At 36.8% G+C, this 16,071-nt stretch overlaps 1 protein-coding gene across 4 annotated transcripts in view; it reads left to right on the top strand.

Moving 5' to 3' along the window:
• Window positions 1-16,071, top strand: part of LOC101890867 (protein phosphatase 1 regulatory subunit 16A) — a 315,099-nt gene that overhangs the window by 259,044 nt on the left and 39,984 nt on the right. For all 4 annotated transcript variants that reach the window (XM_005176219.4, XM_011297335.3, XM_059129049.1 and 1 more), the window contains one exon: window positions 2,862-3,264. In XM_005176219.4, the coding sequence (XP_005176276.2) occupies window positions 3,125-3,264 (140 nt within the window). In that variant the 5' untranslated portion in view covers window positions 2,862-3,124. The remainder of the gene's footprint in view (window positions 1-2,861; window positions 3,265-16,071) is intronic.

The raw sequence follows: 16,071 nt of genomic DNA, 5'->3' as shown, positions 1-16,071 counted from the left end.
ACTCATAAATCTGCAAAACGAAAAAGTGGAAATGATTCGTTGTTGTCAGCAGAGAACTATTTCTTAGGAAAAAGCTAAATGTTTGCCATTCCCATGGCAATGCAGAGGCATACTCAAGAATTTTATCACGTTATGATTTATTTGCATATTTTCCCCTTTACCTAACATTCTTTGCCGTTTGCTTTTTAATATATGCACTTTGCCGGTTCACCCTAAAAGTATACCTCACGTTTTTTATGCTCTCTAAAAATACTCTGGGAAAACTTCAACCCAACAACCTTTGTATGGGAAAAGCGAATAGTTTAAAAACTATCTTTCAGCATGATTTTTTTTTTCATTTTTTTGTTGGCCAACCAGCCAGTTACAGCCCCAGCTGTTGGCGTTCATGGTGATGATGCTTCAGCTACTACTGCCAAAGTTCCTACAACATACCAAAAAAAAACTGACGATGAGAGGAAAAGGACACGTTCCATTGTTAATATCTCCGTTACAATTTCCCCACAGGAAAAACTACAAAACAGAACATAACACAGAAACGAACAAATTGTATGTCTGTGTGTGTGTGCGAAAGTATTACTTTCACTGCAGCATTACATTATACCCTGAGGTCGTATCCTGTGCCGTCTGTATTAGATTTAGGAAAAAAAAAATACCCTGAAAAAGATACACTCAAAAAACGAAATATGGTTATGATTGTCTATTAAGAGAACCAAATCAGATACTCCAGAATTATCGTGTGCACCAGCCAGACAGACAGGCGGGCGCACGGACATCGCTAGATCGACTCCAAATGTCCTCAAACGGATTTGGTCCAAAGAGACCTAGGGTCTAAAACCGTTGAAGCACGTTTTGTCCGTATCAAGTGATATACAGGGTGAGATAAAAAAACAGCAACAAAGTCAATCGCCATAATTTTAACATTTTTCTAAATTTTATTGAATAAAAGCAAAAAATGTCGAAAATAGCATCAAATTTTAGAATAAGTTTAGATATGTCACCTTTGGCACGAATGATGGCCTTCAAACGGCCAATGAAACCGCCACACGCTGTACGAATGTTGCTCTGCGGTATTTTGGCTCATTCCCGGCGAAGTGCTTGCTTGAGGTGATCGACACTTTGGTATTTTTGGTGCCAACCTTGCTTTCCAAAATACTCCAGACAACGGATTGGGATCAGGAGATTTTGGTGACCATCGTGCGCTGGAAATAAAGCGAGGAATCTCATTTTGTAACGATGCTATTGAGTCCTGTTGGGATGTCCAAGGTCTGCGGCCAAAATGTTTGCGTGACTAAGGCTTTTATACACTCCTCCAGAATATTTTCGCGATAATATTCGGTCGATTAATACGAGCGGAGAACGACAATCAGCTGTTATGGCGACCCACACCATCACCATGGCCGGCGCTTGAGTTCTGATGGCCAACCGAAGGTGCACATTTTCAGCTGACCTCTTTGCAGGTAAACACGATCATTTTCTTTGTTTATAAACTGCTGAACAACGAATGTTTTCTCATCGGAGAAAAACAAATTCGGCAGTTCACCACTTTTGACCAAGCGAAGCAACTCTTGGCCTCTTTTGAGTCTATTTTCTTTCTGTTGCGGTGTAAGTTCTTGCACTTATTGGAATTTCAATGGCTTTTCCCCTAGCTCATTTTTCAATATTGGCCGAATGGAATATTGCGATATTTTCAGCTCACGAGCCATTTTACGAAACACAAAAGATTTATTCACATTCAAACGCTGGAGTGCTCCAACGAAAGCCACTTGTGGTTATCCAGCCAAATATAAAGAAATCACACTATCATGCTGGTATTCTATAACGAATAATTTTTTTTCCGGAAAAATCTCACCAAAATGCTTTTGTACGCTTGTACACAATATAATGAGCTGTCACCGGAATATTTTTAATAGCTGTCGGATGAGTGGATTGGAAATGATAGCAGTCTGAAGTTGGTTGCAGTTTTTCATCTCACCCTGTTTACCCTCTCTAGCCATATGGCTGAGGTAATAAAAATCCACAATTACATCTTATGTGGTGCTTGAATAACATTCTTCAAAAAATCTACGATTATGGCTCACTTATTCCCTGAAAAATATTCTTTTAAAAATCCACTGTTTGGTCTAATTTGGTCCTTGAAAACAAGTCAATAAAATCAAACCTTAAAATAGGATGGTCCCTGAAAATATTTTTTATGAATCCATAAAAAAAATCACGACTATCACTGTGTTGGTTCTTGAAAAACATTTTTTATAAGTCAAGGATATCTTTTCTACGAAAAAAATGTAACAAATCTAAATATTGAATTTTTTCCCAGGAAGAGAAAAAGAGAGACCGTCAAAATAGGAACAATGTTAGTATATTCATTCTTGCTGTAGCCAACTCTAATTGAACGCATTCCGATCCACTTCATTTAAAAAATACGCTTTTTTCTCGAGCGTAACTTAATATATGTGTGTTCGCAATCAAAGCTAAATAACTTCAAATTGCTTCTCCTTTTCACTGGGATAAAAGGGAAACGGGCACACCGGTACGAACATAGTTACCAAACAATGCGTAAAATTGCTTTGAGTTCATTCATAAAAATGATCATAATGCTCATCACCATTACCAGTCAGTGGTGGCAGCAGCAGGTAGCTGTAAAACGAGCTCCCAAAATCAAAAAAGAAAAACGAACCTTCATTTACATTTTTTTATCCCCCCTTTGAACGAGATAAAATATCCATAAGGAGATTATTAAAAAAAGCAAAAAACTCTGCGTCAGGAAGGATATATCTTGGCATACAATAAACTATAATTATTTTTTAAAGCATGAAATAAAATTTCCCAACTTAATAATTTTCTTTTTCTTACTTTCTTTGCAGTCTGAATAAGAAGAAACTTAAACGAAATCCTTGAGAGATACAATGACTTAAAGTGAAAATGCCAAAGAGCAAATGAAAACGAAACACAAAAACAAAACATATCATTTTTTGTTTAATATTTTTTAACGGGGTGGCTGGCATGACTAACTGAGCGACCTTGAAGCCCCAACCACCCACGTAACTTCCGAAAAAAAAAACATTCGAAAACGCAACACATCGACGTTCACACACACACGAGCAGCAGCAGCAGCCACAGCCTCATCATGGTCAAAGGCATATTAATTAATCGCAAATCGGATGAAGCCCTCAAGGCCCAGCTGAAAATGGAGCATGCCGATTTGGTGGCGGAAATGCAAACTGTTGAAAATTTACCCACACATGAGCGCCTGCAATTGGCAAGACTGTAAGTATGACAACAAGAACAACAACAAAACGTCCCTCATTGTAACGCATTATTTAGCATAAATTTGCCTGACCAGGCCAATAGTCGGGCGGTCAGTCAATTTAACCAAATATCCAGCTGAGAGAAATTGCCCATAAAAGTGCCCACTTCACACAATAACAACCACATGACAGACAGGCAGAAAGACAGACTGACTGACAATAGTTATTGTTATTGTTTAGATTATCCCAAGGGCTTGAAAACTTTTGATATGTCGGTTTTTTGCTCTCTTTTTTTGCGTGCGTCTGTGTGTGTTTTCGTGTCAAGGGACCCCCAGTTATGATTTATAATCTTTGTTTTGTCCAAGTATTACGGGTGTGTATTTCAAGTGCCAGTATCATCAACATCCTTGCCATAAAAGGATAAAGGGTTATTTATGATATTGTGCAAACATTTCAAAGAATTTTTTATAACAAAAAAAAATTATAACAATGACTTACTTAGGTCCTTGTGGCATCCACAACCAAAAGTTATGAAAGGCAGACAATCGGCTGGTCGTTGTTGGTTTTTTTCATATGCGGGATTCAGAGTGTGATAATGGAATTTTTAAAACTATTTACTTTTTTATTATTTTTTTTTTTTTTTTTTTTTTTTGAATTTATGAACTATGAAATATATTTAGTAAACAGAGGAAATAATAAAACTGATACAGGATCGGCTCAATATTGCAAAATCAGTATTATATCATAGATACCACCAATTCTCAAAGGGAGTAGCTGATTAGATTCAAACTTTTCACATTGAAATAATTATACCCTACAACACTATGTGTTGGGGGTATTATAAGTTTGATTCGGCCAGAATTTATGTAACACCTCGAAATATTGGTTTCCCATATAGGAAAGTATATGTGAATCTTCCTAGCTCGGCGAGCTGTATGTGTATGTCCGTCCTTCCGTCTGTCCATGTTAATTTGTAATCACGCTACAGGTCGCAATTATGGCCCGATCCTTACGTAATTTTGCACGAAGGTGGGGTTAGGGTCAGAATAGAAGCCTATTTCTTTTGGAGATGATCGCCACATGTTTAGGGGTTGGAATGGACCAAATACTGAAAAAATGTCGGAATTTGCAGTAGCTATACAGGTCGCAATTATAGACCAATCGACGAAATTTCGCATGTAGATAGAGTTTAGGGCGGGGAAGAAGCCTACCAATTTGGGTGGTCATCGGATAGTATTTAGCGGGTAAAATAGACCATATCTTTTGTGTTGAAAAAAATCAAAATTTTTCATTAAACCGTGAATATTTTAAATCCCGGGGAAATCACAAAGCCATCACAAGGTTACTTCTGACCTTTACATTGATGTTAACATCCAACAAATCGGATATATAGCAAAATATGTGCGATATATATGTCTATCAAAAAAGATATGCTTGAAAGATCTCTTATATGTCGAGAACGGCTGAACTGATTTCGACAGTTCTCATTAATTCAGAATGGCCTCTTGGCAGGAAACACAAAACGTCTAAAAAATCGCATAAAAATATCTCTCTAAAGATGAAAATATTGGTTTTGTAACATTTTCTCATATTTTTTCAATTTTTTCATATTTTTGGCATATTTTCATTTTGAATTAAACATTTGGTAATATTTCTACAGCTAACAAAACTAAGTAGTTAGGATATCAGGATATCATATACAGATCGCATTTATGCCCCGATCCTTACGAAATTTTGCATGGGGATAAGATGAGGGTCCGAAAAGAAGCCTACTCTTTTTGGAGATGATCGCCATATATTTAAGGGTTGAAATGGACCAAAAAACTGCAAAATTGTCAGCAGGTCGTAAATATCGCCCGATCCTCACGCACATTTGAATGGGGGTTACGGGACATTACAAAAGCCGAGCAGTTTTGGATGGCCATCCAAAAATATTCAATGTGTGAAATAGTTTGCCAACTTTTGTTGGAGAATATAGTCAAATGTCTGTATCTCATATAGATGCGTTTCAGTCAAAAACCAATTATAAATGTTAATCTTTTCCCACTTCTGAGAGATTATAGGTCTTTGGGAAATATTGGTTCCAGATCTAGGAAGACCATTTACGTGCAAAATCTACCAATAAATTGGAAATGAGCAAATTAGTATAATGTGCTATTATTAGAAAATTAGAGAACGGAACCTGATGGTTTTCTTTTATTATTTGTCACAATGTCTTGTGGAATTCTTTCGAGTATCTCGCCTATATAATCTCTATCGTTTATTATAGTGTTGTAAGGTATTCAACGGTCGGCCCCGCTCGACTGTAGCCTTTGCTTACTTGTTTTTATCAAACTTTGATCGTCTCTTATGGGCCATAGAAAGTGTCTGTTCTCACTTTCTATGGCCCATAAGAGACACTTTAAAAGAGGAGGGATTATTAAAGTAGTACGAAGTGTCTTCTACCTCGTGTTACACCTTTTTATACCCTCCACCATAGTATATAGGTTATATTAACTTTGTCATTCCGTTTGTAACACCTCGAAATATACATTTTAGACCCCACAAAGTATATATATTCTTGATCAGCATAAAATTCTATGTCGATTTAGCGATGCACGTCCGTCTGCCCGTCTGTGGAAATCACTCTAGCTTTCGAACGAAATGAAGTAGGTTGATAAAATGTTACTCAAATGTATATTATGTCTGCAGGACTTTTGGTATTGAAATGGGGCATGTAGGTCCACGTTTTGGTATAGACCCATTATATGGGGTCTATAGCAAAGCGTGGACCTATATGCCCATTTCGCTATTTTCGGTTTTTTGGTAATTTAAGCGACATTATTCACCGAAAATGTTTCAAATTTTGTATTTGAAGTTCGTAATGAATACGACATCCTATGACAAAAAGTTGTCCGTGCAGAACCACGCCTTCGTATACAGCCCATATTACGGCACCTCCCGATATTGGGTATTTTGATGATTTTAGTGACATGATTAAACGGAACTATTTCAAATTTGGTATTTGAAATTCGCAATGAATACTTCAGCCGATGACAAACATTTTTGTATGCAGGTCCACGACTTCGTATAGCCCTCATATAACGGTAGCTCCGGATATTCGGTATTTTGATGATTTTAGCGATATTATTTACCTGAATCATTTCAAATTTGGTATTTGAAATTCGCAATGAATACTTCAGCCTATGACAAACATTTTTGTATGCAGGCCCACGTCTTCGTATAGCCCCATATGACGGTACCTCCCAATACTCGGTATTTTTAGGATTGACGCGACATTACAGTCTATGACAAAAAAAATCTTAAGCAGGTCCACGTCATCGTATAGTCTCCATATAACAGTTTTTATTTAAGTGGTAGTTTCCGGAAGTTTTTTGAAAGTTTTCAATTTCTTTCCAAACGGTAAAAGGTATTATTCGTTTTTACTTGTTTTCACGTGTTTTTTAATCAATTGTTTGTTACATGGAGAAGGAAGTGAGATAGATCCATATTTTTGAGGATCTTCACAGAATCTCTTTCTGCGTCGATTTATGCATATCAGTCCGTCTGTCCATGTATTCTTGTGAACAAAATGCAGGTTGAAATTGGTGAGAATCGATTTTAATTTAAATATAGCTCAACGAAATCTGTTGAAGATTTCGGGCTAATTGTGCACTAAATGGCCAACATCGGTCCAAATGACCTGAATTTCGGCACATGTGCATCAAGTGCATCAAATTTCTAGAAAATCGGTTCAGATACAGCTATAGCTCCCATACATATGTTTCATCCGATTTGGTATTTCTGTCCTGTATTTGATATCTGGCACCAAATACAGGACAGAAATACCTCTGTCAAACTTTATCTAGATCGGTTCAGATTTGGATATAGCTCCCATATATATCTTTAACCGATTTCGGGCTAATTGTGCACTAAATGACCAATATCAGTCCTAAAGACCGGAATTTTGGTACATCCGACCGATGAAGTATAGAAGCAAATGCAAAATTGGTGATTCAGATATAGCTTTAGCTTCCATATATATGTTTCATCCGATTTGGTATTTAAGTCCCTCACATTGGTAATATGCATTCGACAACAATGATATTTGAGACAAGATATCTTATTGAGCTCGGAAATACCTTTGCCAAATTTTATCGAGATTTGCTAAGATTTGGATATAGCTCCTATATATCCTTATCCCGGTTTCAGATTTATTGCCCAAATAATGCCTTATATCAGTCCAAATAGAGTGAATTTTGTTTGTCTCCATGAAATTTCAGACCTTTCCCTTCACTCAATACCAAATTTAGTAACATCCAAAACAGTCTCCGTCTCTCCATCCTAAATCCAAAATTGTGCCATTTAGCACTTCTCGAACAAAACCACCATCAGATCTCAACACCATGTTCCAACAGATCTCAACACCATGTTCCAACATTTAGTACTTCCCGAACAAAACCACCATCAGATCTCAACACCATGTTCCAACAGAGACCTAAGTGTCAAATTTCGAGATTCCAGCTCCATATATCACTCAATACAAAATGTAGTAACATGTATTACTTTTCATATAAGTTTAGTATTTGTTTACAGAACCGTTCCATATATCAATCCCAGATAATAACAGTTATAACAATATTAAACTTCACGGCTTGAGTTCTATCCCTTCACCCAATACAAAATTTATTATTATTTAGTACTTTTCGTACAACTATAGTACGTATTTCCAAAATCACCTCCAGCCCTATCCATCTCTGAATACCAAATGTAGTACCATTTAGTACTATTCGTACATTTCCGGACAACCACTGAACCTTATACCAAATTTCATATTTCAAGCTGTCTATGTTCACCCAATATCAAATTGTATCAAATATAGTACTATTTAATACTTTTCGTGCACTTGCAGTACACATTTCCCAAACCACCTCTTAATCACAAACATACCACTAACAGGAACCTCAATATAAATTTTATGATTTCAGCTCGATTCCTATACTCAATACAAAATTTAATACCATTTGGCACTTTTCGTACAATGTTAATATACATTTCCAAAATCACCTCAATGTCTCAACCTCAGATACCATAAGTGATCTTAAATCAAATTTCAAGATTTCAGCTCCGTAATTTCCCCCATTATAGTACAATTTTGGTACGCATATCCAAAACATTGACATCCATATCAAATTTCAGGATTCCAGCTCTATCCCTTCACCCAATACCCAATTTAGTACCACTTAGTACTTTTCGTATAATTATAGTACACTTTTTCAAAACCACCTCCATATTTAAATTCCAGATAGCAACAGGGATATCTATATGCAATACCACAAATTCAGCTCTGTTCCTTAACCCCATACCAAATTAAGTACTATTTAGTACTTTTCGTACAACTATAGTGCACATATCCAAAACCATGTCTATATCTCAATTTCAGATACCAACAGACTTTTCGTACTAATATAGGACGCATTTCCAAACTATCGCCAAATCTCAAACGCAGATATCATCAATAAACTAAATATCAAATTTCAGAGTTTTATCTCTACCCCTTCAACCAATATCAAATACAGTAGTACCATTTTGTAATTTTCGTACAGTTATAGTACATGTTGAAAAGGCAAGTAGGCCGAGCTGGTGGTTTCCACTGGGATTTTGAATAAAATACAACTTGTTCCATAAAAGTTGATTTATTTCACAAAATGTATTTCTATTAAAATTCCTAAATTACAAAAAAAATTAGGAATTAAAAAACTATAAAATAGTAAATATAAAACAAGCCATACTTTTTGGTATGAAACCACAAAAACTTTTAAAATAGTTCAAAAAATCAGTTCCTGAGCACAGCGTATTATCCAACTTATTGGTATTTATTCAGGACAGAAAATGGCGGTACTCAGGGACGCTACTTGACATTTTTTCTAAGTTTCGTTAAATATTTACAATAAATTGACATTCCAAAAATTATTATTTCATAAGCAACAGTGTTGCAAGATCGTTTACAAATCAATGAGATTTTGGGAGTGCCGCTAACATTCCCCCCGCAGTATGGCAAGGAACCTTTCCGCTGCCAGACTCTCGTTGAGGGGCTACGTCCAAAATTGCCAATTTAGTTACAGGCCGATCCATGATACCTCGTTGTGTGAGCACTTTTGCACTACGGACCTGTCCATCACTTGCCAATCTCGTTTGAAGTACTTTACCACGCAGCCAAACATTTCGAGGTAGAGAAGGATCAACAATAATCACTAAGTCCCCCTGACATAATGGTTTAGATTTTTCGTACCATTTCGACCTACAAGTTAACGAAGGCAAGAATTCAGCTAACCACTTTTTCCAAAATATGTTTGCATATTGTTGTGAAAGCAGCCAATTTTGCTTTAATAATATGCCACTGTCGCTGCAAACTGATATCGGTTTTAACCCACTTGAACTTCCCACTAGGAAGTGATTTGGAGTTAAAGCCTCTGACGTTTCGTCGTCCACAGGAACATAAGCAAGAGGCCTAGAATTTACGATATTTTCAACTTCTATTAAGGTACTTAATAGGAGCTCATCACTAGGACACCTTGCTGGTATAATTTTATATAAAATAGTTTTAATTGATCGTACAAGCCGCTCCCACGCACCTCCCATGTGAGGTGAGGCAGGAGGATTAAAATTCCATTTTGTCGTAGTACTAGTGAAAGTTTTTACTAACTCATCTTTATCTACCTCAGTTACCGCCTCACGTAACTCTCTCTCTGCGCCAACAAAATTTGTGCCATTGTCACTATAGAATTCAAGTGGAATTCCTCTTCGTGCCATAAAATTTCGAATGGCTAGAATACATGAACTTGTTGTCAGCGAATATGCAACCTCGATGTGAATTGCTCGTATGGTCAAACATGTAAACAGACATCCATATCTTTTTTCCTTGTGACGATTGACGGTGACCAATATGGGACCAAAGAAATCTATTCCGGTAAAAGAAAATGGTGCACCGAATGAAGCCAGTCGTGCTCTAGGCAATTTTGCCATTTGTGGACTTTGTGGAATAGCTTTGTGGATTTTACACATTTGACAGGATCGTGTTATTGTTTTAAATGTCGTACGTAGTCTGGAAATCGAGAATTTTTGTCTGATTTCATTGATGGCTGTCTCATGATTCATATGGTGAAATTTCTCATGATAGTGTAACAATATCAGTTTTGTTATATGACATTCTCGAGGTAAGATAATAGGGCGTTTTTGTTCCCAAGGCACATCTGCTTCATCAATTCTTCCATACACACGTAAAACGCCATCTTCCAGATACGGTGATTTGCAATAAATATCGCTGGATTTGTGTATAGAGGCTTTCGACATAAGTTGTGATATTTCTGCGGAATATGTTTCACTTTGAGCCTGCCTATATAAAATTGTTTCTGCTCGTTTTAGCTCCTCTTGAGTTAATTCATGAGTTTGTTTCTTAATTCTGCGACAATTGTTAATAAATCGTAGTACATATGCAGCCGTCCTTAAAAGGCGGACCCATTTCGAAAATCTGAGTACATCAAAGGTTGTATATAATGTTGTAATTTTAAAAGAATGATGTACTCGTTCTACTTCCGTTGGCTCAGGATGAGCACTTGTTTTAGGCCACTCCTCCTCAGGCAAATGTAAAAAATCTGGACCGTTAAACCATCTACTATCTATAGAAATTACAGGTATCTTCGACCATTTTGTAGCATCGTCAGCTACGTTTTGCTTGCTTGGGACCCACTTCCATTCATTGAGCGAAGACAACTCTAAAATCTCTGTGACTCGAAAAGCCACAAACTGATTATATTTTCTGGCATCAGAATTGATCCAGCTTAGCACTGTTTTTGAATCAGACCAATAATATTTTTTAGATATTTTAATATCATGATTTTCCATTACAAATTTGGCAAAACGAGAACCTATAAGGGCGGCCATAAGTTCAAGACGTGGCACAGATGTAATCTTAATAGGTGCTACCCTGGTTTTCGACCCCACAATGGAGCAAACGATTGTATCATTCTTTTTCAATCTGAAATAGCAGACGGCTGCATAACCATCTTTGCTTGCGTCGACAAAGGTATGCAGTTGCACCTCTGTATCTGTATGGGTATCAAAAGATCTTAAATAACAACGGGGAATTTTAATATTTTGTATTTCGGGTAAAATATTGACCCATTGGATCCACTTTCGGTTCAATTCAAGGGGAATCGATTCGTCCCACTCTATTTTGGCCCTCCAAACTTCTTGCATAAGAATCTTTACATACATTATAATGTGTCCGATGAGACCGAGCGGGTCGTAAATAGACATAACTAATCTTAGCATTTGCCTTTTAGTGGGAGATTTTTTATTCGAAAATATATCGCTTTCCATAAGCCAGTTAGAAATTTTGAATGTTATTACATCCTCCAAATATTCCCAAAATACTCCCAAAACCTTCTCAATCTGTTGGTTTTCTTTGAAATTTAGGCATTTAACGTTCTGTGCTTCGATTGTAGGAAGAGAATCCATTACAAATTGGTTGTTACAGATCCAATTACGAATATTAAAACCGGCTTGGCGGTGAATATATGACACTTCGGTAATTAATTGAATAGCCTCCTGAGCAGTATCCACGGAATCCAGAAGATCGTCTACATAATGATTTTCTATTATTGATTTGGATGCAGTAGGAAATTGTCTTTTAAATTGAGCTGCATTATGATTTTTCACATACTGTGAAATGCTTGGAGCACATGTGGCACCGAATATCATTACATCCATTACGTATATTTCGGGAATTTTCTCCTGCATACACTCTCGCCACAAAAATCTTTGTACGTCGCGATCTTCACGCCGTATATAAATTTGGTGGAACATCTCCTCAATGTCTCCACATATAGCCACAGATTTTTGCCGAAATTTAAAAAGAATTGATGGTAATGAAGCTAGAAAGTCAGGTCCTTTTAAAAGAAATGAATTTAAAGATGATCCATTTGATTTTGCTGCTGCATCCCAAACTACGCGCGATTTTCCGGGTTTGTTTCTATTAAAGACAGCGAAAATTGGTAGATACCAAACTCTTCCATCGGCTCGATCAATTTCATTTTCTTTCAATTTTCTTATGTAGCCCTTAGATAGGTATTTTGACAATGTTTCTTTAAATGTGTTGAAAAGCTCGTCATTTTGCTTTAATTTTCGCTCTAAGCAAACAAGGCGTTTGAAGGCCATATCATAACTGTCAGGCAATTTTACTAAATCGAATTTCCATAATAATGGAACTATATAGTTACCATTGGCATTTCGTTTTGTAAAGTTATCTAATAGATGCAACGCGCGTTGTTCGCTTTCAGCAATAAGAGGGTCTTTTATGCTAATCCCCACGCTATCAAGAGCATAATAGCTTCTGACCAACTTGTCTAAATCATTATCACTCGCAGAACACTCACATATATGATAATTAAAGTGCTTACCTGAGTTCTTGTTCTCTGCGACTGTGCCGTATATTAGCCATCCAAGTTGTGTTCGTACAGCAACGGGCTCATACGGGGATCCCTCACGGACTTTATTATGAATTCCTAGGTCGAAATGATTCAATCCAATTAACAACATTGGCACAGCATTACTATAACTTTTCACAGGAAGATTTCGCAAGTGGCGATAATTTTGCGCCATAACTCTATAATCCAGCGATTGGGATGGTAAATTTAGCGAATTTACAGTAAAAACATTCATGTTGAAGCGCTTTCCATTTCCACCTGAAATACCTATTTTTACTTTTTGTGAACTATTTTCCGTTCTTTCCATACCTCCAGTCCACCGAAGGCAGAGGGGGTTGGAAATGCCCTCCACATCCAATTGGTTCACTAACGACTCGTCCATTAAACTGATTGAAGATCCGTCATCTATGAAAGCATATGTGTTTATGCTTTTATCTTTTCCATATATTTTTACAGGAATTATTTTGAACAAAATATTTTTTATTTCAGCACTATGTGAGTTGTTTACTACTTCTTCTATATGCAAATTGTTTACATTGTCATTTGACATTTCATTATGTTCATTTGCAGGTTGTGAATATCGATGTAATGACGAGTGGTGAAAATATTCGCACCCCTCTTTACCACATTTCTTCTTCTTTCTGCACTCATCGTTGTGCTTACACAAACAAAACTTGCAAAGTTTGTTCCTTTTCACCACATTCCATTTCTCTCCACGATCGAGTGAGAGGAATGTTTGACAGCTAGCTACTGCTTTGCAGTTGTTGTTGCATACAACACATTTACGTTCATCGCTATGAGTATAAACGTAATCTTTTTTGTATGCTTTTTTGTTATTTGCTGATATTTTGTCTTTATGGTTTGTTGTTGTTTTCGAACAGTGAGGTTCAACTGCTATACTACTGGCAGTGATGCCAATGCTGAATATCCATTTGTCAAATTCAGATAAATTTGGATTTTTGTTTTGGTTCATCAACTGCATTTTGTAATTTGCCCATTGCATTTGATACGAAGGGGGGAGCTTTTGTATCAAATCAAAGAGAAGAGATGAATTATTTATTTCATCATACAAATTGCTGGCGGTGATGGTGGAAATTAGGCTTCGGACTTTTATCGCAAATGTGGTAAGTGTTTTTAGATTGTTTTCATCAACTACTGGCGACGATTTTATTTTATATTTTATTGAATTGATAATTTTTTCAGGTTGGCCGTACAGCAATCGAAGTACCTCAACTACTCCTGGTACATTAGCAGGATGAATCAACATTTGTTGCACGCTTTGGAGAGCTTCTCCCTTAAGAGATTTTTGAAGACGGATTAAGTTTTCCGCATTAGTGAAGTTGCAGGCGGCAGTTGACCATTCCAAAGTGGAAATAAAAGTGGGCCATTCTTCCGGATTGCCAGAGAATGGTGGCAATTCCTTCGGCATGGATTGCCTAGCATTTATGTGCGACTGTAGTAGCCTGTTGTGAGGTTCCAGACTTACAGGTGGACAAAATGATGTCGCTGTATTGGCATTAGGAGAAATATTCATAGTCGAAGACATCGGTTCATTCTGTAAGAACGTATGTGGAGCTGAATCCTTAATGTATGACTGCTGACGTGGCTGATGAGAAGCGAAATTCGTATTGCGATTCAGTGGAGCTGGATCCTCATTAGGTGAAATATTCATGGTGGTAGAAATTGGAGCAGTTTGTAAAAAGGTGTGGGGAGCAGAATTATTAATAATTGTTGGCTGATAAGGACGAAAATTTGCATTGCGAATTAGTGGAGGTCGAGGTAAATGTGGATTTACGGTTACATGAGGAAGATGATCAATGACACCTGACTGCACTTCTGGGTGGCAGACGCTTGTAGTTGCCGTGTACATTGCACGATTTGGTATTGACAAGGTACTCGCAGAAGCAGTGGAGACAATGGGCACGAATGAAGTATTTGCAGTTTGGTGATTATGATTTATTTGCATGTTTGTTTTTGGTTTATTTTGCGTATTGGCGTGACCTGATATGTCACAATAAACAATCTCGTGGGGCAAGCTTGAAGCTTGCTGATTTGTGTTGGTACATTGATTATTAGCGGCAGATAGATGCCTATCTTCAGGGAGAATTTCTGATGTTTCATCTTGATCTGGAACTTTATTTAGCCAATTTTGTACTGTTCGGGATTTGTTAGACGAAGTATCACTTATATCTTCGGCTTCCTCAAGAAGTTGGTATTTTTTATTTAGATATTCTGTATTAAATATTCGCTCTTCTTCAAGTCTTTTAAGTTGTAATTGAATTTTACGCGAATGTGACTTGTTAGAATGAGCAGAACTCCGAGTTGTAGCAGTGGATGCTGGTGAGTTAGGTCGTATGACGGAGCACTGCGGACATTTTTGGGTTATGTCCGACGTGGAATTTTTGCAGTTGAATTTTTTGTTGCATTCTATGCAATATTTCTCATTTTCGTCAGGGGATTTTTGACTTAGTGAAATATTGTGATCATTGTGTTGCTGACCTTCTGAATTTGATAACTCCATTTTCTACTTACTGCGAGATTGGCAGGTTATTGTAGACGCTGCAGTTGGCCCAGGATGAGCCCACAAAAAGAATTTTAAAATGTTGAAAAGGCAAGTAGGCCGAGCTGGTGGTTTCCACTGGGATTTTGAATAAAATACAACTTGTTCCATAAAAGTTGATTTATTTCACAAAATGTATTTCTATTAAAATTCCTAAATTACAAAAAAAATTAGGAATTAAAAAACTATAAAATAGTAAATATAAAACAAGCCATACTTTTTGGTATGAAACCACAAAAACTTTTAAAATAGTTCAAAAAATCAGTTCCTGAGCACAGCGTATTATCCAACTTATTGGTATTTATTCAGGACAGAAAATGGCGGTACTCAGGGACGCTACTTGACATTTTTTCTAAGTTTCGTTAAATATTTACAATAAATTGACATTCCAAAAATTATTATTTCATAAGCAACAGTGTTGCAAGATCGTTTACAAATCAATGAGATTTTGGGAGTGCCGCTAACAGTACACATTTCTGAAATCGTACGGTCTGTACATGAACAGCGACCCTCATACAAAATTTCACATTCCCAGCTCTATCGGTTCACCCAATACCAAATTGTATCAAATATAGTACTATTTAGTACATTTCGTGCACTTGTAGTACGCATTTCCTTTCTTAACCACAAACCTACCACCAATACAAAATTGCAGTATTCCAGGTTCATCCGCTGTTCCAAATTTAGTACCATTTAGTAAAGTTCGCACACTTAGTACACATTTCCAAAATCACCTTCATATATCAAACTTACTTTCCAACCTCGATTCTCATACCAAATTTCAATTGTTAGCTCTATC

The sequence above is a fragment of the Musca domestica genome, unplaced genomic scaffold (assembly GCF_030504385.1).
Source record: "Musca domestica strain aabys unplaced genomic scaffold, Musca_domestica.polishedcontigs.V.1.1 6, whole genome shotgun sequence".
Taxonomy (NCBI): Eukaryota; Metazoa; Arthropoda; class Insecta; order Diptera; family Muscidae; genus Musca; species Musca domestica.
Note: the sequence above shows the minus strand (reverse complement) of the source record. Positions and strands in the feature narration are given on the sequence as shown.